Source organism: Protopterus annectens, chromosome 9.part0 (assembly GCF_019279795.1).
Source record: "Protopterus annectens isolate FY-2018-M chromosome 9.part0, PAN1.0, whole genome shotgun sequence".
NCBI lineage: Eukaryota > Metazoa > Chordata > Ceratodontiformes > Protopteridae > Protopterus > Protopterus annectens.
The window spans coordinates 804,318,276-804,343,629 of NC_056743.1; the positions used below are offsets into that span (position 1 = coordinate 804,318,276).

At 44.4% G+C, this 25,354-nt stretch overlaps 1 protein-coding gene across 2 annotated transcripts in view; it reads left to right on the forward strand.

The window, feature by feature from the left end:
• POU6F1 (POU class 6 homeobox 1) overlaps positions 1-25,354 on the forward strand; it is a 438,794-nt gene that overhangs the window by 165,829 nt on the left and 247,611 nt on the right. For both annotated transcript variants that reach the window (XM_044083449.1, XM_044083450.1), the window contains exon 5: positions 8,958-9,076. In XM_044083449.1, the coding sequence (XP_043939384.1) occupies positions 8,958-9,076 (119 nt within the window). The remainder of the gene's footprint in view (positions 1-8,957; positions 9,077-25,354) is intronic.

Sequence of the window (25,354 nt, forward strand, 5' to 3'; positions counted from 1 at the left end):
TTACCAAATCCCATTCTGCTCCTACCCAAAATCACCAAAACGAATCCCAGACGTTCACCCAGTCTAAGGGAAGAAGCAGCTCTACAAATAGAAAAGCTGTACTTAAAAAGAGTCATCCAGAAAGTCCCACCAGACCAAATAGGATCTGGATTTTACTCAAGGTTCTTTTTGGTGCCAAAAAAGACAGGGGACTGAAGACCAGTTGTGGACCTCAGCTGTTTAAACAAGTTTGTCAGCCAAACAATGATCACGGTTCAGTCCATTCTCCACTTTCTGGAGGAAGGTGATTGGATGTGCTCGATAGACCTTTGGGATGAGTATTACCACATCAAGATGGGCAAACACTCCAGAAGGTTCCTTCACTTCCGGCTGGGAGTTGATCATTACCAATTCCGTGCTCTGCCCTTCAGACTCTCTACAGCCCCCAGAGTGTTCACCAAATGCATGGCAGCAGTGACAGCTCACTTGAAACTGCAAGGATTCCGGGTGTTTCCATATCTGGACGATTGGCTCCTCACCACCCTCACCAAGCATCTACTGGTAGCAGCCTTGCACTTCACCCTTTCTTCAGTGCATTGCATGGGAATATCCATAAACTGGGAAAAGTCCAATCTAACTCCAACCCAAACCCTGGAGTTTATAGGGGTAACATTCAATACTCGCTCTTGCTTGATCTCTCTCCCAAATCACAGGCTTCAAAGACTAAGGATCCAGCTTCGAGTGATACTCTGCCACGACTTGGTTCCGGCTCGACAGGTCCCGCAGCTCTTAGGTCAATGGCAGCATCTATATCTATAGTACCCCTAGCAAGGTTTCACATGAGACTCTTACAGCGGCTTCTGTTGACCCAGTGGTATCCAAATCAACAACCATTGTCCTCCCAGATTCGTATTACAAATCGGTGCAAAACAGATCTTTCTTAGTGGATGAAGCTAGACATAGCACTTTGGAACCGACCCTTCAATTTCCCTCAACCCAGCACCATCGTGACCACGGACGCTTCCCTGATGGGATGGGGGGGGGTCATTATCAGGGAATGACTGTCCAAGGCACATGGTCCGATTTAGAGGCCAATCTGCATATAAATATTCTAGAACTGAGGGCAGTGCTTTTGGCGTTGCAAGCACTTCGGCCTGCCCTTCCTTCGGGAACAGTTGCTATCCAACTGGACAGCATGTCAGTAGTTTGGTACATCACTAAACATGGAGGAACCAAGTCCTATCCCCTATATCGAGAGGCCATGAGAGTTTGGCAATGGGCGGTAGCTTCCAGCCACTTTCTTATAGCAATGCATATCCCAGGGAAATCCAACGTGATCGCAGACAAATTGAGCAGGTGCATTCTCCTGCCTCATGAGTGGTCTCTCAACTCCAACTTAGCGGCAAAGATCTTCAGCCATTGGGGCCAGCCTTGCTGCGACCTATTCGTCTTCCCGTTCAACCTGAAGTGTAGCAACTACTTCACCCTAATTGCCCCCCAGGGGGATTCCCCGAGGGACGTACTTATCCACAATTGGCCGACGGGACTTCTTTATGCTTATCCTCCTCTTCCTATGATTCCTCTAGTTCTGAAGAAAGCTCTTCGGTTGAAAAGCAAAATGATCCTCATAGCACTTTTTTGGCCTCGACATGTACGGTTCCCCTTTCTCTGGCCTCAACAGCTTTGCAGACCGTGGACCTTGGATCCAACTCCAGATCCGATATCTCATCCTCAAGGGTTGAGCCACCTGAACTTGTCCAGCCTCAAGCTCACAGCTTGGCTTCTCCACTTCCAATGATTGCCAGGCATTGTAATCTTTCCTCTCCAGTTCGTAACATTATTTTGGCTTCGCATAAACCATCCACCAGGAAACTTTATGCTGACAAATGGAAAAGATTTTTGATTTGGTCTAGACAGAGAGAACTAGATTCCTTTTCTGCACCCATCTCTGGTGTACTCCATTACCTTTCTAACTTCTTCGAGGAGGCCGCCGCATCATCAAGTATTCATGTTCATTTAGCTGCCATTTCGAATTTTCATAATTCTGCCGGGAAGTGTTTGCTTGCTTTGTGCGTACTTGGAAATCCATCAGAGTGCTGAGGACTTGGTTTTGGTTGATAGCAGCACCCTTTTTTCTCCTTTTGTTGTATTTGGTTTTGCGAGGATGGATGGATCCGTATGCACTGCAGGGACTTCCAGATCAAATAAATCAGATTGCGGCGAGGTCTCCAAGCTTATCGGCCAGCTAACCCAGCTGGTGAGTGTGTTAACCCCATTATGTCACTCGTTAGTGACGCAATCCCGTACTGTTCCGGGTAACCAGGAAGCGTACAAGCCTCGTTCAACAAGGAGAGCTGTATCAGAGAATGGAATGGGTTTTTTTTCTTCCATTAAAGACAATTCAAAGAAAGAAGCAGTCAGAATGGATGTAGCGACTTACCGAGGGTATTTTTAAACTCCAATGACAACAGAGGAAATGAGCAAACACAAGCGCGTGGTCTCGAGCAGACTCTTGAATCTCCAAATAGAGGTGACTGTAATATAAACATTAGAAACAGCCAAATGTCTTTAAATGCATGGCTAGGACATACATTTAACTTTAATTCTACATAGGTAGATAACAGAACACATGGACGTTCTTATAATGACAATATTAATATGTTAAACTATTTACTGTATAAGTACAGAAGTTTAGATTTGAACAACATATATCTCAAGGAATGTATTGGTAAAGGTTTGTGGTGTTGGTGCTGCGGTAGCGTTGTCGCCTCACAGCAAGACGTTGTGCCGTTTTATTCTCAGCTAGAGTGTCTTCTGTGTGGAGACATGCATGAATGGGAGTACCTTCATTGAAGGTTGTGCGTCAGGGCTGGCAAACTTGGCACGTAAAAAATCTACTGCCAGTCATTAGCAGACCGGAGTTCTGCTGTGGTGACCCTTAACCGGGAAAAGCCAAAAGACGCAGACACAAACAAATAGTACCAAAAGGATTAAGCGTTTGGAAATTTGCAAACAATGTAGAACAAGAATCTGATTTTCACTATGAACTGGTTGACATGTTTAATAAATTGGGTATGGATTTAATGAGGGCTGTTATAAAAGACAATGAAAGAAATATAGTGCTACTTATGGAAAACATAGCTAAAACTAACGAAAATATTATTGAAGACTTATTGTTCTCAGTGGATGAACATAAGAAAAAATATTTTTCAGTTAGGGAACAAATAGATACTAAGTGCCAACAGATTATAGTAAGAAAGAAAAAGAAAATTGAAAGGGATAGACAGGAATATTTGTATAAAACACATTACCCCCGACCTAGGCAGGTGGTCAACCATCATTTTAACAGAGAAAATATTGACCCCCAAGTAAGAGCTAGAGATGAACAAACCTGTTATAATAATGAGGTTCAAAGAGAAGAGAGAAATATCCAGAATAATCCGCCTTTTCTGCAAGACCCTTTAGAGTACACCCCGGATGTCCGAAAGAATTCGGAACCAGTCACCAGTGAATTACCAATGGAACAAAAGGAGGGGGAGGGGCGGAGACAGATTTTGAATGATCTATCTGTGGAAAAAGAAAATATTATACAGGACGGTTTTAAATATACATATCAAGGGTTCAATAGTTTTAATTTTAGTGAAATCGAAATAAATAAAAATCATTTCCTTTTACTAAGGGTCTGAATTTTGTTCCATCCAAAAAATGTGACACGATAGATTTAAAAATGTACTTAAGGAAAATAAATTTTCAGTTGATATTTGAAGGGAAAGATATAGGAATAAATAATAGTAAGAGCTTACAAAGGGCAAGCATCTTTAATCCACCTCTACACCCACAGTTAAGAAACCTGGAAATTAATATTGAACATGAACTAAACCTGGAAATTAATATTGAACATGAACTAAGGAACAATCTAAGTAAGAACAGGTTTCCCCCAAATTTAACACATAGTGAGAAAGATCTTTTATACGAGTTAAAAGATAATAAACAATTGAGGGTTATGAGACCAGATAAAGGAGGAGGGATAGTTATCATGAATAACATTATGTATGAGGCTAAGATGTTGGAAAACTTACAAGATGACACTAAATATAGAGAGGTACCCCACAATCATATTAATATAGCCAATCAGAAGATATATATGGCTTTAAATTACGTAATGCTAGAAGGTTTTATTGACCAAAAATTGTTTGAATTTCTATACAGTCCTCAGCGAAGGGTTCAGTCAATCTTCAGGATACCGAAAATTCATAAAAATATTCATGATCCACCACTCCAGCCTATAGTGGCTGCTGAAGGGTCGGCCACTGTCTTCCTAGCCAGATATCTTGATAAAAGACTTGGTTATGAAAAATGACACCCTACTAAAATATTCTTGGGATTTTTTGAGAAACATTACCTAAGAAATATATAATTAGGATGTAATATCCGTAACTATTGATATAATAGATTTGTTTGGATCTATCCCCCACAACATAGGAATAGAGTGGATGGAGGAATATTTGAGGGAAGATGCCTGTTTGAGTGCCAAAGATATGCATATTTGCTTTGTACTTATGGAATTAGTATTAGAAAATAATTTTATTTATTTCCAAGGAGAATTTTATCAACGGATAAGTGGAGTAGCTATGGGTGCCAGGTGCGCCCCAATGTATGCTAACTTGGTGCTATTAATGTGGGAAAAGAAATACATTCTGAATAGTAAATACAGAGAATGCTGGATGTTATATAAATGTTTTTTAGATGACATCGTTATTTTTTGGAAAGTAACATCTCAGATGTTCCTGGAGTGTTAACAATACATAACGGAATCTACTGAATTTTAGAGATTTACATACAGCATAGGACACAGGGAGATAGATCACTTGGATGTCACTAGATATAAGGAGGATGGCAGATACGATTCAAAAGTGTTCAGAAAAAAAAACTATTCTAATTCTATACTACATTTTGCTAGTACTCATACCTATCATCAGAAGAAAGGTATAATCAAGAGCCAATATGTAAGAATAATCATTATGACCTCAAATGAGGACGAATTTCTGAAAGAATGTAACAACCTATGTAGTCTGTTTACTGAGCGAGGTTATCTGGGTCCCTTGATTACACAAATCATGAATGAAGTTATACAGGAGGGGAAGAATAGATTTGCACCCATTCTAAGTGTTAAAGAAATGAGCTCGGGAGTTATATCCAATGACAAAAGAGTAGAAAAGGGTGAAGATATATTCTGTTCAGCATTCATTACTGATCATAGTGGTGATTCCAAAACTATTTGTAAAACTATTGAACAGGAGTGGGTCAAGTTTAGTAAACTGACAGATTTAAAAATGAAATTTGATACATCCTTTAAATGTGTCTATAGGAGAGGGTTTAATATAAAAACGATTTTAGAAAGTCAACATCATAATAAAAAAGCTACAAATAGGTGTAGAATGGGAACTTTTAAGTGTGGCAGATGTACCCAGTGTCCCTACATACATAATAAGGACTCCATTAGTTTAACCTCTAGAAATAAAATTATTACGGCGAAATACAGTAACTGTGAAAGTATGGGCATAATATATTTAGCTTTATGTTTGTGTCAAGTGTTTTACATAGGTAAAACAGAGAGAAAATGAAAGAGAAGGATATACAAACATTTAAATGCTATACGTACACAAAATACCAATAATGCCCTATGTAAACACAGTACACAATGCGATATTGTAAATTATAAGTGTTTTGTTCTAGAAGAAATTCCTAAAGATGTGAGGGGCGGACTGTGGGAAACAAAAAATTGAATACAGGGAACTCTACTGGCAAATTTATTTAGAGGCCAGTAGATTCCCTGGATTAAATGATGTTGTTTCCCTAGCTCCAGTTTTTAAATTAAGGGCAGCTAGGCTGTAATCAACATTTAAAACCTAGAAACAATATGTTTTCCATTTTTTTATAAGATAATACAACAGTATTTTATATTATTATTAGCTAATACAACATTAGTTATTAAAAAAAAAAATTTAAGATAAATTATTGATATCACCACAAGAGGGAGCTTTATAATGTGTGAATGAAATGTAGTTTCATTTAGATAGAATTATATGCTTACATTTTATAAATTTTAAATATTTTTTGCTAGTAATAACGATTTGTTTATAATAGAGGGTCATTTATTGTGTATAAATAAAATTAGAGAATCTTATATTACATTAATGACATTTTAACATTACTCGAGTACAGGATTTTAAATAATGTAATGTGATTTTACTGGTGGATTTTGAAATGGGTGTGAGTATAAAAGAAGGTGGGTGTTTTGAATTTTTTATCTGAAGAAGTTAAAGACGAAAATGTATTGTGTAACTTGTATCATTAATGGTATATTGGAGAGCCTTTATTGTTGCAATAGATTTTGCCGGGAAGAGTTTGCCTGCTTTGTGCCTACGTGGAAATCCATCAGAGTGCTGAGGACTTGGTTTTGGTTGTTAGCAGCACCCTTTTTTCTCCTTTTGTTGAATTTTCATAATGGTTTTGGTGACTCCTCTTTAATCTCTCATTGTTTGAGCAAAAAATTTTTGAAAGGAATCTATCATTCAAGACCCCCAGTTAAGCAACCCACAGAACCCTGGTCTCATGCTTGTCTTGCAGTCTTTGACACCCCCCCCCTTTCGAGCCGGCAGCCACATGTGACATCAAGTTTCTGTCCTGGAAATCTCTTTTTCTGGTAGCTGTTACTTTGGCCAGACACATTTCTGAGCTCCAGGCTCTTTGTACCAAGCGTCCTTATTTGATTTTTCACAAGGACAGAGTATCACTACGGACCAGTCCTTGCTGCCCAAAGTAATTTCCGATTTCTCCATTAATCAGACTATTGAATTGCCTGTGTTTTTTCCTAAATTTTCCAACAAGGGAGAGTATTGTTTGCATTTACTGGATGTTCACAGATAATTGAGGTTTTACTTAGAACAAAAACAATCAGGAAATCAGACCAGTTATTTATTTCTTTTTCTGGTCCAAAAATGGGAATGTCAGTCTCTAAAGTGACTCTAGCCAAATGGCTCAGAGACTGTATAATTTTAATTTATAACCTAAAAAGGAAATCTGTTCCGCCAAATATCAGGGCTCACTCCACCAGATCAATGGCAGCTTCTGCGGCATTCCACTCCAGAGCTTCAATGGACGACATTTGTGCAGCAGCTACATGGGCTTGCCCCTCATACCTTTATCACTCATTACAAGTTGGATCTGGTCTCCAGGGGAAGGGCGTCCCATGGATATAAGGTAGCTGGGGACTTTGTCCCATTGGTGATGAATGAAATGAAGATTAACAACATCAGATAAAGAAGTTATGTCTTACCATAACGTTCCATCTGTGTTGTTGATCTTCATCCATTCATCACGTCCCATCCTCCTTCCCCCTCCTAGAGGCTGCTGGGGGATATTAAGGTCCACTTCCTGGAGAAGGTTTTTGCTCAGAGACGGTCTCTGCTTTATTTAAGTCAAACTCGATCTGAGGTAACAGGGAGAAGGGGGTTGTGGGTAATTCTTTGCTCGAGAGTTTTTTTTGGCTAGAGCGAGCTTGGGTATAAGGCCAACTCGGTAACCAGGGCTTGGAACCAAACCCATCCGTGATGAATGGATGAAGATCAACAGCACAGATGGAGCATTATGGTGAGATATAACTTCTTTTTTTGAGTGAAAGTACTAATCTAAATGCATGTGATGTCTGTTAAGCAGAATGCGGTGATTGTTCAGCTTTCTATCTGGAAGAAATAACTTAAGGAAGTTAAAAGTGAAAAAACAGGACTGTCCGAATGATGAAATATAAATAGTGCATTATGCAAATGGTGGAAGAGGAGTGGGCTTGTGTAAACACTGAATATTGTGAATATAAATTGCAAACTTCTCTTTGAGCTAATAAAGAGAGGTTTAAATTAATGTTTTTTTTTTCTTTAAGGCTAGTTTTAGAAAAGAGCTCATTGGATCATTATTTAATTTACTGACTGCAGTTGTTCCAGCTATTATTTAATGGTGGCATTTTAACTGTGGAAGTGTTGTACATGACAATTTGTTTTATTTTTTGTTGCAATAAATATTCATAGGTTTTTACTTGAATCAGTGTTTATTTATATTGAAGGCAGCTACAAATCAGTACATTAGGGATTATTTTCAAATGTTAGACTTTGGTGTCCCTGTTTCATAGTTTGGGACAGAGGCTTGATTTAAGTTTTGAAATGTGTACCAAGTTGGTTTGCAATTGTTTTTGGTTTAAGTTTTCCTTTTGATGTGTGAAGCCCCTCTCTTGTGAAGTGTGGGCACCCAAAAATGGAACTGCTGTAATAATTTGAGTAACATAATTGTAATTAATGCAGTTGCTTATTAAATATGCAGTTGTATTGGGATTAACTTTTATGAGAGACACTTTTGAGGATAGTGCCTCCACACTGTTCATGCAAGGGGACCTTACTTCTGCATCCATTTACTAATTGTCACCTCTGCGTTATTGTAGTTTAGAAATAAGAATATTTACCTCCCCCATCCCTATTGTGTTTTGCATATTTCTTCTTGAGATTATGCGTGTTGCAGTTCTGAGACTCGGAAGGTTGTGCGTTTCCTACCATCAGTGCATAGTGATACTTCTGTCTCAGCCTGAGCTTTAATAGACGTGCATCCTGACAGAGACTTCCCACGTGCATCTTAGCTTACAAGGAAGCAGATGCTTTCCTCTAATTATTGACATTATTACCAACAGTGCGATTTGCTGCCTGTTTTCAGCTGTTGGTGTGATTTATGCAGAATATTTGTGGGCTACATGTCCATCAGTGAGCAAGGCGCAGAATCATTGAGAAAAATGCATTCAGATTGAAACTATTAGAGGGAATTTTGTTTCTCGCACCTTTTAGGTTTGTACAACCTTAGTTACTAGGAATTCTTTCTGTTTTATCAAGTCTTCTTGTGGAAGCACTAAACATCTTATGTTTTACTGCCTTTTTCAGCCCAGTCTGAAGTAATGCAGCCAGCAACTTTCCCATCTGTTCAGGCTGTTTGTTCCCTGAGCCAAGCCACAACTCAGCAACAACAAACGATTCCACTCACCATGCAGGCTGCACCACAGGTACGGACAAGATTAACATCTAGCGATATGAAAATACTTTATCCCCAGAACTGTCAAGTGATTAGCTAAACTCGATCATCTGAATGTGCACATGTGATACTTATGTTTTTATCGTGGGGATTCTTAACTGTCAAAATTAGACTCAAGCACAGACTGGTAGATCGATTTGCATGATTTGCTGTTAAGGGTATTGATCAAAAACCAAAATTACTCTTAATTTATTTTTTTTTTTTAATTTTCTTTCTAATTTAATTCATGGAAAGTCTTACACGTTTCATAGAATGGTTTTTAGCCTACAGAATTTTAAACTTTTGCCTGTAGCAGTCAAACAGCTTTCTGTTTATCACTTGTCAAATGTGAAACATTGGTAACTTTCCTTAGAACAAGCATACTTTACTTCAGTGTGGCTGTTAAAGCACATAAAAAATGTGTACAATTTGCACCTCCCCATTCCTGGTTTTCATATTTTACATGTTTTATTAAGTAATCTTCCAAGTCAGCAGTGTACAGGACTTTATTCTTTGTTTGCTTGCTTGCATTTGTTTACTGGAATAGTTTGACTGAACAAGAATCCCTTTTTCATAGGAGTTCTGGCATTTTCGACTTTGTACATGATGGTATCAGTCATTTGTCTTTCAGTTCTTTCTCGTCATCAGGAAAAAAAATGTGAACACATTAATTGCCTGCTTTCTTCCTTTTTTTTCACATTGGTTAGGACAGAAGAATAGTTTAATACTAACATCACCTGTAGATTTTTCTTTTCCTCAGGGGACAGAAGAATAGTTTAATACTAACATCACCTCTAGATTTTTCTTTTCCTCAGGGGACAGAAGAATTGTTTAATACTAACATCACCTCTAGATTTTTCTTTTCCTCAGGGCAGCCGAGGGACTACAGTTTTTTTGTACCCAGACCCCCATTCCAATACATTGGTGAGGTCTGCGGTGGGAGTGACGGATGCATTTAAGGTGGAGGTGGGATTACATCAATGATCAGCTCTGAGCCCTTTCTTCTTTGCAATGGTGATGGACAGGTTGACAGACCAGATCAGACAGGAGTCCCTGTTGACTATGATGTTTGCAGATGACAGTGATATGTAGTGAGAGTAGGGAGCAGGTTGAGAAGACCCTGGAGAGGTGGAGATGTGCTCTAGAGAGGAGAGGAATGAAGGACAGCAGGACTAAGAATATATGTGTGTGAATGAGAGGGAGGAGAGAGGAATGGTGAGGATGCAGGGAGTAGACTTGTCGGAGGTGGACGAGTTTAAATACTTGGGATCAACAGCCCAGAGTAATGACGAGTGTGGAAGAGAGGTGAAGAAGAGAGTAGAGGCAGGGTGGAGTGGGTGGAGAAGTGTATCAGGAGTGATTTGTGACAGATGAGTACCAGTAAGAGTGTAAGGAGAGGTCTACAAGGGGGTAGTGAGACCAGCTATGTTATATGGGTTGCAGACAGTGGCACTGACAAAAAGGCAAGTGTTAGAGCTGGACATGGCAGAGTTAAAGATGTTAAGATTTGCACTGGGTGTGATGAGGGTGGACAGGATTAGGAATAAGTATATTAGAAGAGGGTCAGCCCAGGTTGGACGGTGTAGAGACAAAGCCAGAGAGGCAAGATTACGTTGGTTTGGAAATGTGCTGAGGAGGGATGTTGGGTATATTGGGAAAAGGATGCTAAAGATGGAGCTGCCAGGTAAGAGGAAAATAAGAAGGCCTAAGATAAGGTTTATGGATGTGGTGAGAGAGGACATGCAGGTGGTTGGTGTGACAGAACAAGATGCAGCGGACAGGAAGAAATGGAAACAGATATCTGCTGTGGCGACCTCTTTAATGGGAACAGACGAAAGAAAAAGAAGACCCCTATTCCAATACACGTGTAAGTGGTCCTGGCATCTCATTTTATCTTGAATTTCCAAACTCCCACAGAAATCGGAGTGATACTTTTGTAGCTTATCCTCTTCCTATTCCTCAGAAACCCCCCTACCCCCTTTTACTCTTTAACCCAACTTGGGAAGAAGGAAGGGTAACATCAGACAGGTGAGTCATAGGAAGGCTGGCTGCTAAGCAAAACTTTCAAGAACATATGCAAAATAGCCTTCTATTTACCTATAAACTTCTGTCTACAGACTGCTACAAGTCTAGCCAATTATCAGACAGCAGAATCAAAACCCTGTACCTTGCATATTTGAGATTAAAGACCTTAACTATTATGCCAACCCCAACCCAAAGAAATTAAGATTTTTGTAAGACAAGAAGTGAGATCTCTAAGAAATTCATAAGCAACAGCTGGCATTAAATGCTACAAATAAATGCTTAGACCAAAAGAAAAATTATGTGAGTATATAGGAGCAACCCAGAAACTCTTTTCTCTCCTTTTCATCTCAGATGCAGGGATCAGTCAGGAAACTTAAGGGTAAAGACCACACAGAATAGAATAAACAATTCATGTCTTCTTTCTATCATCAACAAAGATGTAGGAAATGACAAAGTTAGTTTATCTTTGTGCACTAGCAGAGAGCACCGCCATGGTATTGTTACACCTTCATTTCCCTTGACTGACAACTTCATTGTAAATGGTTTAGGTTCATTTTAGATACTGAAGGCTATGATGTGTGATGCCAGCAGCTTTACCTGACTCGCACTGTTTGCCATTGCTTTAGATGTTGGTCAGTGATGTCACCTGGACGACTGGCACAGGATCCACTGATACAACTCCCATCACTGCCTTCATACAAGTGTCAGAAGCCAAGGTTCATTCTCCACTTTCACAACATATACATCTAAAAGGATTGTACCGTTTTACTTATTTAGGTTCATTCTCCACCTTCACAACATATAGATCTGAAGGAATTGTGTCGTTTTACTTATTTAGGTTCATTCTCCACTTTCACAACATATACATCTAAAAGGATTGTACCGTTTTACTTATTTAGGTTCATTCTCCACCTTCACAACATATAGATCTGAAAGGATTGTACCGTTTTACTTATTTAGGTTCATTCTCCACCTCCACAACATATAGATCTGATAGGGTTGTACTTTTATTTATTTAGCACTTAACTGGGTGGTGGCCTTGGATCTTCTCTACCCCAACCTGGAATAGAAGGACAGGGATAAATGTAAATATTTATGGACAATTTAGTGTAGTCAGTCATCCGACATCGTTTTTGGAACCAGAGTACCCAGAACATAACCACACAAACACAGGAAGAACATGCAGACTCCTCACAGACTGTTGCCAAGGTCATAATCGAACTCAAGCCCCTAGAGCTGTGAAGTAGAGATATTACCACTCTTCTGCCAACAGGGAAAATACTTCATTTTATGTAATGAAACTTTACTAAATATTTTAAATAACTTTAAAGCACAAAAAGAAACATTTTTATTGTTTGCAGACAGCACTGGTATGAATTGGTATATGCAATCTCAAAGATTTTTAAGATTAGACAGTAACTTCTTTTAGCTAAGTATATCTGTCTTTTAATATATTCTAATATATATGGGATCACAGCTATTTAGGCATGGCAAACCTTTAAGCATACAACATAAATTGCTGTCAGACAGATAATATGTATGTTTTATTTAAGGGAGTATTGTAACTTGTTTGTTAACCATATAGGTAAGCTGGCTCAGGGCTCATTTTCATTGCTTTTTGACTATAACTTCGTCCAAAGGCAACAAGGTTACAATCAGAATAAATGTAATAAAATGCCATTTTCTTGCCTACATATATTATATTAAGAACAGCTAAAACCAGAAAAGCATGATATGAGCACAACTGCAAAAACTTGCATTAATATTTCTTGATTGCTGGCAGTATTCTGTCTAAAACTAGGGGCATTGTTAAAGGTTTCATCATACTGATGGTGATCTACCTTTCAAATCTTGTTTTTTTTTTTTTTTTTTTTTCAAACCTCTGTTGGAAAGTGGGGATGTTTTGTATGTCCCAGAGGGAATAAATTGCTCATCTTACTTCAAGAATTTTTCACTAGAGGAATGTATAGTATTTTTATGTTATCTTTTTACCTCCCTGATCTTCCTGACCATTAACCCCATTTTGCTGCTCCATTAGCTAGTTTCCCCATCCTATCAAACTTGGAGATGGTGGCCATGAGAGCCAGCTAGGATCAAGGCTGTCATCCATGCAAACTGGGGACTTTTTTCATTAATTCTTAACTCTTTCACATTGGTAACCTGACATACATGCCTTTAAATGATGCCTTGCTGCTGGCAAGTGAGCACTGCTTGCACATACAGCCTAATTAAATGAGCTGGTGCTTTGATAATACATGTTATCTTGTCCGTAACCCCACCTCTACTCCTTACCTTAGAGAAATTCTTTCCATAACACTACGTAAGGCACTTATCACATTTAAAAGCAAACATGCACAGCACTAGATCTATCCCCTTCCTTAGCCCTTACTCTAACCCTAACCCTGAAACATTTGCACAAACAATCCCACTCCTAATGCAGAAACATTTGCAATTAAACCCCATTTTCACACTTTCCTTAAAGCATTCTGTCCCCCTTTCTTTGACATCTTCATCATTCGGCGAAGAAGCTTTCAAGAAATTTCCCAAGCACTTCACTCTGTCTACAACTAACTTTTTGACAGTGTAAAGTGCAGTCGTATTTAAATTTGTTTGGCCAGTGTGTCTGTGTGTATATTTATAATATATTAAGTGTGCTAGTTACACCCACATCAAACTTGGGATGACACACATTCAGCCGCCGTAATAAGTATACAGACCCCCTGATACACACATGCATACTACGTGGAGAACAGTCAGTGTATCCAGTAAAAATCCCCTCTGCTCATGACTACAGTAAAAGTTAGCATTATAATATTTAGAAACAACTCATATGCTACAGACACCAGAACACAGTTTACATTATCATACCACATTACTTGCATATTATATGCTGCAGTAAAAGTGTACAGCCACAAGCATCAATAAAACAGGAAGACATCAAGTCATACTGTGAGAAGTTAATAATCATAAAGTAGTATTACCAATGGCACATAGTGCCTGTGAGGGTCAAAGCTCGTATTGACCCATGGTACCCCCCTAAAAGGCATTCACACAACCTTGACATCTTCTGGATAGCACAGCACATCTGTGAATATTTTGGTCATATGTATAAATCGAGACACCTGCATCAGCCCACATAACAATGGACATAAACCAACAATACCTGCTCATATTCATCATTGTTACTTTGAAATAAGATATTTTTATTGTACTCCTCATTCACCCAGTGGTGTACCACACATCATTAGTAGCAGGGCATAGATATACTCTTTTAAACTTTGATCATGGTCTTGAAACACATATTATAGCTGTACCATGACCTTTTGATACCTTGCATTTTGCATGTTTTTGCCGGTGAGGTGTAACCAGTTTCCCCAACAGCTAGATAGGTGCAGAGGGCAGGAAATACAGCGGTGTAATAGTCACTCTGTCAATATCCTGATCTGCAGCTGGTGTACTGATTGGCTACTTGCTTCTGAGATTGTTTTCCTTCGTCAACTGTGAGCATTGCTCAGATGATCTTCAACGAGTTGTAGTGGAAGCCCTGCATAGCGGAGATTTGCAGAGCCAACCCAGTGATGCATTCTTGCTTCCACACATGCTCTGAGTCTCATCATTGTGAGCATTTTGTTAGACTGAGCCACATGTCCTGGACCATTGCTGCTTGCTGCTGCACTGGGTCTACATCAGATGTTACTACTGCAGCAGACTAGCCATCTATTCTGCCTCCTCAGAATGGGTGAACCAGTGTCACTTGATCTGAAGTAGTTAACTTCATTTGATCAGCAACCTGTGGGTTACGGATCCGAGCCGGCAGCATACCAAGCTAAAGATCCCAGCTCCAAGCTCCACCCCCGTACCCATACTACCTTGCAACCTCCTTCCAATCCTCAGATCTCGTTTACTGTGGCTTTGCCAAGCACGGGATTCCTCGAGCTCCAGGCGAGTTTAGTATTTTCCGTTTTATATATAAAAACTTTGGGTATTTAGTTGTTTGTGTGTGTGTGTAGTATTTTCTATATTGATAGATATTCGTTTTTCTTCTTAATTTATCGATCTCCCTCTTATCCTTCGTATCTCTATCACCTAGTAGGTCCCTCTTTTCCTTCAGGTGTGAGTGTGAGTTTGGCTGATGGCCAAAAGCTTACTTTTTCTAAGTGCACTGAGTGTGGCCATAAGCTGTCGCCAGCGGATGGTCACACTCAGTGCGTTCTTTGCTTGGGGGTGGCCCATCTTTCCTCAGGCTGCCAAATTTGTGCAGCCTTTAACCCCCAGGCCTTGAGAACTAGGAAGAATAAGCTGATTCTGGCTGGCTTCCTACCCGCAAAATCGTCTTCTTCTTCCTCCTCTCCCTCTGTAGCGACAACCGCGGCTACAGTTGCCCAACCATCTGGCCCTCCTCCCCTGACTGGGACTCACCCTCCCAAATCATCTCAGGGAAAGCGAGAGGCAAAAAAAGATAGGAAAGAGTGAAGGGAGAGAGAGAAAGAGAAAGGGACAGAGAGAGAAGCCACAAACAGAGGGCCGAATTGGACCCCTCGGCCCCTCCTGCCAAGGTTCTCCCTTCCCCATCGAGGACTTCCAAGCTTTCCTCCCCATGGCTCTGTTCCCCACGCTTCTCGCCGGAGGAGGAGGCCTGACCATCTTCGAGGTCATCGCGTCGGCCCTCCCGACCGGCTTCGGCGGCCATGTCCAGATCTACTAGAAGCTTCTCGGAGGCAGATATGGACCGGATGATGCGTCGCTTCTTACAGACTCAGCTGCAGATGGGAGTGTTGCTGCCTCCCCCCACTCCGGGGGTGAGTTCAGCCCCACTGTGTGCCCTGATAGCTCCTTCTCTGATCCACTACCTTGTTTCGGAGTCTTCGGAGTCGGGGAGTCAGCGCCGATGGTTATTGCTACCTTGACGCTGGCCATGCCCTTGAGACTATCGATTCCTTTTCGGATCCGAGCTCTCAGGGCCGAGAGCCGGGCATTGGATCTGATGGGGCGAGTGTGTCTTCAGCTCCATTGCAGTCGGAGCACACCGTCCACTCTGATCCGAGCGCTTCGGCTCCGACACTGATCCCTTCATCGTATCCGTGGGTGCTGGCCACCTGTCTTAGAGAGGCTGGTTCCCCTTCGGCATTCGACGTTGTGGAGAGGGTTCTCTCTAGAGGATCAAAATCCCTCGCTCTGGATCTGCCCCTGCTCCTTTGCAGCTCGGTTTGTCCTCCATCATCCAGTCCCAAGGGCAGCCTGTGTCGTTGACGCCCCAGCCAGTTTCCCTGGAGGAAAACAAATCTGTTGGTGAGCCCCCCTCGGAGTGTCCCCCTGTGCAAAAGGAGGAATTTCGACTCCCCTGAGTCCCTCACCGAGGATACTGATTTGGAGGAAGGGAAATGTTCTCCCAAGTCACCCCCCGATGACGTCTCCTTCTGAGACATTATGGAAATGCTCTGCTGGGGGGGGGGTCCCGCCAAAAAACCTTCCTCGGACGAGTTGGTATTCCTGGAGGCATTCCACACAGGCCCATCTACCTCTTGGGTGTCCACCCCAGCCGAACTGATTACCATCAGGGCGTGGAAGGAACCGGACACTGTAGAGCCGATCCCCAGGAGGCCCGAGAAGATTCTGAGCTCCCCCCTGCAGACAAAGCTTCATGGAGCAAGGGTTCCCCTGTTGAAGCCATGGTGGTGGCGGCGGCCACCAAAAAGGAACTATCTCAGGACAGTTCTTCAGTCCATCCCCCTGACAAGGAGTCTCGGGCAATGGACCATATTAGAAAGCGGATGTTTGCTTCAGCTACCTTCTCTATTAGGGAGCTGAATTACTTGGCCCATGTAATCAGACCGCAGCGGGACCTGGTTAAAGAGTACACTGAGTCTCCCCCAGAGTCCATGTCGGCTGAGGATAAATGGACTTTCTCAGCTCGTATGGCCACTCTCAAATCAGTGTCTAATGCGTCTATGTGGCTACTCTCCCACGCCATGGAAGGAGCTGCTAGAGCTAGCGGGTCCGGTATCGCCTTAAGGCGTCATGCCTGGCTTTGGCTTTGTGATTTCTCAGAACCTTTCAAGGCGTCCTTCGCGAATGCACCCTTTGACGGGTCTACCCTGTTCGGGAAGACTGTCCGCGAGACACTGGCGCTGTCAGCCGTCTGTTCTCCAGGAACCAGCGAGGGCAGAAGATGATGTGGTTCTAGAAATCTCAGCAGGCCCGGAACGCTCAGGACTCCTTCTCCCCCAGAGGCAGAGGGGGACAAGTTGGACGCCAGCCCAGAGGCAGAGGGGGTCCGAAGAACTTCGGGTCACGGGAACCCTTTTCCGACTGACCCGCGCAGCAGCCCTGAGGGGTTGCCCGACTGCTTCTCTCTGGAGGCAGTCGGGGAGCATTTTTTGAGGCACCTGGCTCAATGGGAGTCCATCACGACAGATCGCTGGGTGCTTCAGATAATATGCAGAGGCTATTCAGTCCCCTTCATAAACAAGCCCCCTTACTCAAGGCACCTCCCAGATGTTCCACCCACTCAAAGGGAGGCTGCGGCTTTGGAAATAGAAAAGCTGTTAGAAAAAAAAGAGCCATCCAGCATGTGCCCCCAGACCAGTCTGGATCAGGCATCTACTCCAGGTTCTTTCTGGTGCCAAAAAAGATGGGGGACTTAAGGCTGATTCTCGACCTGTCAACAATGAACCATTTTGTTGCCAAGGAGAAATTCCGGATGGTCACGCTCCAATCCATCCTGCCCCTCTTGCAGGATGAGGACTGGATGTGCTCCATAGACCTCAAGGATGCGTACTACCATATTCTCATGGACAGACAGTCCAGGAGGTTTCTCCGCTTTCGGCTAGGGGCCGGTCATTACCAGTTTAGGGTCCTACACTTCGGTCTCACCACAGCCCCCAAGGTGTTCACCAAGGTCATGGCAGTTGTAGCGGCCCACCTGAGGCTCCAGGGCATACAGGTCTTCCTGTACCTAGACGACTGGCTCCTCACTGCCCCCACCAGGCATCTACTCTCTCCAGCCAGGGACTTCTTCCTCCGTTTATCATCCCAGTTGGGGATCACTATAAATGTCAAGAAGTTGTTCCTCCAACCTGTTCAGGTTATAAACTTTATAGGGGCCATGATAGAGTGCCTTCAGGTCAAGGCTTTCCTAACGCCAGACAGACTTCACAGCATGAATCTACATGTACTAGCTCTTCTTCAGTCTCCTGCTCCCCCAGGAGAGTTAGTCCTGAGAGCTTTGTAGTCCATGGCGGCAGCGATCAATTTGATCCTTTACGCTCGTCTGTACATGAGGGTTTTACAGTGGACTTTGCAAGTCCAGTGGTCCATTCTACACCATCCGCTAAACTTGCCGATTCCCCTCAGCAGGGTTTGCAGGAACTCTCTCGTGGTGGCTCCAATCCCGAGCCCTTCGGGAAGGATGACCTTTTGTTATGCCCTTACCCCAGGCCACAGTGACCACGGACGCCTCCCGCCTAGGATGGGGGGGCATTGTGTGGGCAGGACTGTCCAAGGCACGTGGACTCCGAGACCATTCTGCATATAAATGTACCGGAGATGAGGGCGGTCCTTTTAGCATTGCAGGCCCTTCATGCCTTCCTTCCTCTGGGGACTATTGAGATCCAGTCAGACAATATGTCGGTGGTCTGGTATATCAACGAACAGGGGGAACCAGGTCTTACCCTCTTTGCCAAGAAGCCATGAGAGTTTGGGAATGGGCGATCTCCACCAACTGCTTCCTGTTAGCGATGCACATTCCGGGTCGGTCCAACATTCTGGCGGACAAATTGAGCAGAACTATTCTCTCCCCTTACGAGTGGTCTCTGAATTCTTCCATAGCGGAACAAATCTTTCTCAAGTGGGGTCAGCCCTGCTGCGATCTCTTCGCATTGCCTTCCAACGCGAAGTGCAGCGAGTTTTTCGCTCTAATTCCTCCTTTAGGGGAAGACCCCAGAGACGATCTAGTCCATGCTTGGCCGCCCAGTCTTCTTTATGCCTATCCACCACTTCCGCTGATGACAAAATTTTTGCAGAAAGATAGTCGGTCGGGGAGCAAGATTATCCTCATAGCCCCTTTTTGGCCTCGTCAAGTCTGGTTCCCATGCCCTACGGTCTCATCTCTAGCTCCTCTCTGGATCTTGAATCCCATTCCAGATCTGATCTCTCACCCCTCGGGAATGGCTCCTCCGAACCTGGACGAGCTCAAACTCTCAGCTTGGCTGATCCAGTTCCCTTAGTTGCCAGGACTCCCGGTATCTCTTCCCTAGTCAAGTCCATTCTGGTGGCGGCACATAAACCCTCTACCAGGAAGATTTACAATAGTAAATGGAAACGTTTTTCCATTTGGGCTTCACATAAGAACTTGGATCCTTTTACCATTCCTATTCCAGCGGTTCTAGAATTCTTGTCTCATATTTTTCAGCAGGGGGCCAGTTCATCTACTGTAAAGGTTCAGCTGGCTGCTATTTCCCATTTTCATATTGGGGACAACTTTGGTTCTCTCGCTGCTACCAGAATTTGTAAGGCCTTTCTAAAAGGTACCTTTCTTTTGAGACCTCCTATTAGAAATTCATCCCCACCGTGGGACCTCACCTTGGTTCTTCAGGCGTTAGTCGCTCCTCCGTTTGAACCTGCAGCTTCCATTGATCTGAAGTTGTTGTCATGGAAGACTGTCTTTTTGGTAGCCATTACCTCAGCCAGGAGAGTGTCGGAGCTTCAGGCTCTTTCTATCAAACCTCCATACCTTGTATTTCACAAGGACAGGGTATCTCTCAGGACTAATCCCTCTTTTCTTCCCAAAGTTGCTTCAGAGACTAACATTAATTTGCCGTTTTTTTTCCCCATTACCAGAACAAAGGGGAGTATAAACTTAATTTACTGGATGTTCACAGACAGTTACGTTTTTATTTACACAGGACGGCTGTCTTTCGTAAATCTGACCAACTTTTCGTCTCCTTTGCAAAATCTTTTCTAGGGAAACCGATTTCTAAAGTGACTCTTGCCAGATGGGTTTCGAGTTGTATTCTCTTAGCATATAGAGAATCTGGCTTGCCAGAACCAGTGGGAGTTCATGCTCATGCTATGCGTTCTATGGCAACGTCTGCTGCATTCTGGTCTAGAGTTTCCCTGGATGACATTTGTTCAGTGGCTACCTGGGTGTCCTCTCACACCTTTATTTCTCATTATAAGCTAGATTTGGTGTTTAGAGGAAGGGCTGCTTTTGGTTCTGCAGTGCTCCGGAATATTCTTCCTTGAGGACCTCCCATGATTTCGGGTAGCTGGGGACTCTGTACCACAGGTTGCTGATCAAATGAAGATGTTATGTGATCCTATCTCGCCTACATTCTGACTGATGGGTTCGGAGCCGATCCCTCGGCTCCGACTCGGCACGCTTATGCCAAAGAGCGAAGTCTCTTATTGGCTGAGCTTACTATATCCCAGGATGCACCACTACCAGTCCCCCAGATCTCGTTTGCCGCTAACAAGCGAAGACGTGGTCTCGAGCTGGCTGAGCTAAGTAGTGGTTTCTTTTCACTAACTTTCTGTCAGGAATTTGCTAATTTCTAAACAAAAAGCTGTTTTAACGGCTACTCTGTTGTTGTGTGTGTGTTTGACAAGTTTATCTGTGAAAATTTGTGTATGATTGATATTTGCCTGGTTACAGGCTCCCTCGGTCTATAGGGCCTTCCTACCGGTTAATTCCCTTTTCAAAAAAATCAACCTTAGGGTTCATTTATTCATTATTTCCTATACAGTGGTTGACTGTTGTTCTTGGTGGTTTGTGTGAACAGCAAGTTAATATTGAATTAAAAATAAGTTTGTCTGTGAGATAGTACTTATTTCTGCTTATAATGTCTCAAGCACCTAGGCCTTCGGGCTTCAAAAAGTGCACTAAATGTAACTTTAAGATGTCTATCACGGATGACCATTCTCTGTGTGTATATTGTTTGGGCGCCAAACATTTGCAGGAGTCCTGCAGCGTGTGTCACGCTTTTTCCTCGAGGGTCCTCCAAGAGAGGAAAAATAAGCTTATATTAAAAGGCCTTGTAAAACCCTCTTTTGAAGAAGCTTTAGCATCCTCTCCTTCTCCTGCTAAAAAGAAAAGGGCGTCGGCTCCGACCAGTCCGTCGGATCCGACCGCCAAAAGACATAGGCAGGTTTCTCCTTCGGCTCCAAGGACTTCGGAGCCGAGGGCGGAACGGTCTGCCTCGATGCCACCAGTCTCGACTCCTCTGGCTTCGGAGCCGATGGCTGGGGCATCGAGGCGGTCACCTTCGTCGGCTCCACTGGTCTCGGAGCCGATGAAGGTTGTCCGCTCAGACACTTCCTCCTCGGCGCCTAAGTCCTCCTCGGCACCGATGGAAACTAGTTTGGGTATTCCTTCGGCGCCGATAGTCATCGAGTCGCCTCGGAGCCGGTCCCCTAGCCCCTTGGGGCCGTTGGAGAGGCCATCTCGAACCCGTTCAGTATCCTCTAGGTCATCGAGGATGTCAGATTCGGACATAGACAGGGTGCTCCAAAGACTGTTCCAGTCCCCAGTCTTTCAAAATTTGTTTCGGCTCCGACCCAGTCGGCTTGGGAGCCCACGACCCATCCCCATGTCATTGCCATTCCTCCCCCGACCGCTGCGGCTCCGCCGGAGCAGGTGCTGTTGGAGCCGGTGGAGGTCTTAGGGTCGGCTCCGACCCTTACTCCAACCCCGGCCTTCGGGTCCGAGTTTGGCACACGGACTTCTTCGGCTGGACCCGGGGGTGACGTTTCGGGACCTATGTTGTCGGTTCCGAGCCTCCCTCTCGGTGCTTCGGCTGCGGGACTTCCGTCTGCTATCATGGCTCCGGGGACCGGACACTCCCAGGATTCTGGGGGTCCGGCTTTCAGAGCTATGAGGAGTGCCTTGGCCAAGTCTTCTTCGGCCATCTCTCCGGCTTTACCGGCACCTTCCCTGGGCGTGGAGACTGGGTCTTTGGCAGTTACCCTGTCCTTAGGCAGCGGAGCCCCTGGGCCTGAGGTTACCCCCACTGGGGGTTCCCCTCCTCCTGAGGGTTCTTCGGAGTTGTCTTCAGAGGAGCCCCCAAGGAAGAGATCGTGCAAGAGGAAGCACGTGGACTCCAAAGAGTCTATTACATCGGACACTGATCTTGATGATGCGGAGGGGTCCCAAGTCGCCCTCGGATGATGTCTCATTTGCAGACATTTTAGAGATCCTCAAACAACGAGGCGGCTGGATATCCAAACCCCTCTGCTGATGAGTCAGTGCTTCTCAAGGCCTTTGGGGCTCAGCCCTCCGCCTCCTGGGTGTCTCCGCCCTTCGACGAGCTCCTGGATTTGGTTTGTCGGAGGGCGTGGGAACACCCAGATACCGTGGAACCAGTGCCTTCTCGTCCTAACAAATTTTTGTCTGCCCCACCCGAGAAGGAGTTCCTGACTAAAGGCGTGGCTGTAGATGCCATGGTGGTGGCATCTGCTACACAACAGGACGTGGCAGAGGCTTCAACGTCCGTCCATCCTCCTAATAAGGAGTCTAGGAGCATGGACCGGTATGGGAAGCACACCCTGACTTCAGTGGCCTTTACTTTAAGGTCCCTGAATTATTTGGCACATTTTACTAGGCTACAGAGGGATCTGGTCAAGGAGCTGTCAGATTCCCTCTCGGGTAACCTACCTGAGCAGCTAGCCCAGTCGGTTAGCTCTCAGTTGGCTATCCTTACTTCAATTTCTAACTCGTCCATGAGGCTCATTTCATATGCGGCCGAAGGGGCGGGTAGAGCGGCTGGCACAGGCGTGGCTCTACGGAGACAAGCCTGACTCCGTTTGTGTCATTCTGCGGAGGCCTTCAAGTCTTCCTTCGCCGACGCTCCCTTTGATGGGTCCTCTTTGTTTGGACCTAAGGTTAAAGACACTCTTACCCGCTGTGAGCAAGAGGGAAAAACTTTATCTGCCGTAGGTGCACGTTATTCCACTCCCTTTCGGCCTTATCCCAAGGCTAAAGGAGGAGGGAAGATGTGGTTCCGGAAATCACGTAAGTTTTTTCCTCAACAGCAGGAAGATTCCCCTTCCAGAGGCAGAGGACAGGGAAATTTTTCTGGGAGACGCCGTCCCAGAGGCGGCAGAGGGCCCCGCAATTCTGGAGACCGCAAGTCCTTTCGTGGCTCTTCAGCCTCCCACACTTCATGAGGGATTGCCCGGCTGTGCTGCTCCGGAGCCAGTCGGGTGCCGTTTTGCCAAGCACCTAAAAGCCTGGGAGTCTATCACTCAGGACAGATGGGTGCTTCGGATTATTGCCGGAGGTTACATCATTCCCTTCATACACTCACCCCCACCGTCCAAAAAAATCCCGGACCCACCACCCAGTCAAAGGGAAATTGCAGCCGCAGAAGCGTTAAAGCTGCTAGAAAAAGGAGTCATCCAACCGGTCCCCACAGACCAGATCGGATCCGGAAATTACTCAAGGTTCTTTTTAGTGCCAAAAAAGACAGGGGACCTGAGACCAATATTGGATCTCAGCAGACTAAACCAATCCGTCACGAAATCCAAATTCCGAATGGTCACGTTACAATCCATTCTCCCATTATTGGAGAAGGATGTTTGGATGTGCTCCATAGATCTCAAGGACGCCTATTATCACATACCGATACATCGGGCGTCCAGGAAGTATCTGCGCTTCAGCCTGGGAGACAGTCATTTCCAATTTTGTGCACTGCCCTTTGGTCTCACCACAGCCCCCAGGGTGTTCACCAAGTGTTTGGCAGTAGTAACTGCTCACCTGAGGAGTCTTGGATTCCAAGTGTTTCCCTATCTGGACGACTGGCTCCTGACTGCCACCACCAGTCATCTACTAATGGACAACCTCAAAGCCACCATTTCCCTGGGTACTACCCTGGGAATTGCATTCAATTGGTCAAAGTCTGTCTTGCTGCCCTCTCAGCGCATAAGGTTCATAGGAGCAGAGATAGACTCAAAATTGATGCGCGTTTTTCTTCCTACCGAAAGGATTCAAACTTTACAAGGTCAAGTTCAAGCCCTGCTTTCAAGATCCAAAGCCCCAGCCAGGATGGTCCTGCAACTTTTAGGTTCGATGTCTGCCACGGTTCTCCTAGTTCCTCTGGCAAGATTGCACATGAGGATTCTTCAGTGGCTATTATCGACTCAATGGTCCTTTCAGAATCTTCCCCTCAATCACCCCATTATGATTACAGAAACGTGCAAACGGGACCTTCGCTGGTGGCTTCAGCCGTCCAATCTGAATCAGGGAAGACCTTTTGTTATCCCCCCTCCGGTGGCCACCCTGACGACGGATGCCTCCCAGACAGGGTGGGGGGGGGGCATTGTCTGGGCAGGTTAGTTCAGGGTTCCTGGCTTCCAGACGAAACCTTTCTCCACATCAATGTATTGGAGATGAGGGCTGTACTTCTGTCCCTACAGGCCCTCCACAAGTTTCTCCCTCAAGGCATTATCGCTATCCACACAGACAACATGTCGGTGGTCTGGTATCTAAACAAACAAGGAGGGACCAGATCTTACCCCCTTTGCAGAGAGGCCATGAGGGTGTGGGAATGGGCTGTAGCTACCAAACGTTTCTTGGTAGCGACCCACATTCCAAGGAAATCCAATATATTGGCAGACAGATTAAGCAGGACAATTCTCTCTCCTCACGAGTGGTCCCTGAACGAAACAGTAGCAGCTCAGGTTTTCAGAAGATGGGGGACGCCGTGCTGCGACCTGTTTGCAACACCACAAAACACAAAGTGCAAAAGGTTCTTCTCCTTGACTCCACATCAGGGGGAAGCAGCTATGGATGCTCTAGCACAACCTTGGCCAACAGGGCTACTTTATGCCTTTCCTCCGGTTCCACTTCTCCCCAAAGTCATTCAGAAAGCTTCTCAATTGGGGTCCACAATGATACTAATTGCTCCGCACTGGCCTCGTCAGGTATGGTTTCCCTACCTGAAGAAACATGCGGTGGACGATCCTTGGGTTTTAGATCTAACTCCGGATCTGCTAATTCATCAGTCGGGACGACAACACCAGTCCCTTCGAACTTTGAAGTTGACAGCTTGGCTCCTCCACTTCCGACTTTAGTCAGAAATCAGACCTTAGACCCGGAAGTTATTCACATCTTATCTTCGGCCCACAAACCCACCACTAAGAAATTGTACCTCAGTAAGTGGAAGAGGTTTGCTATCTGGGCTCAACTCAGGGGCTTAGACCCTATCACTGCCCCGATCCCAGAGGTTTTGAAATTCTTAACATCCTTGTT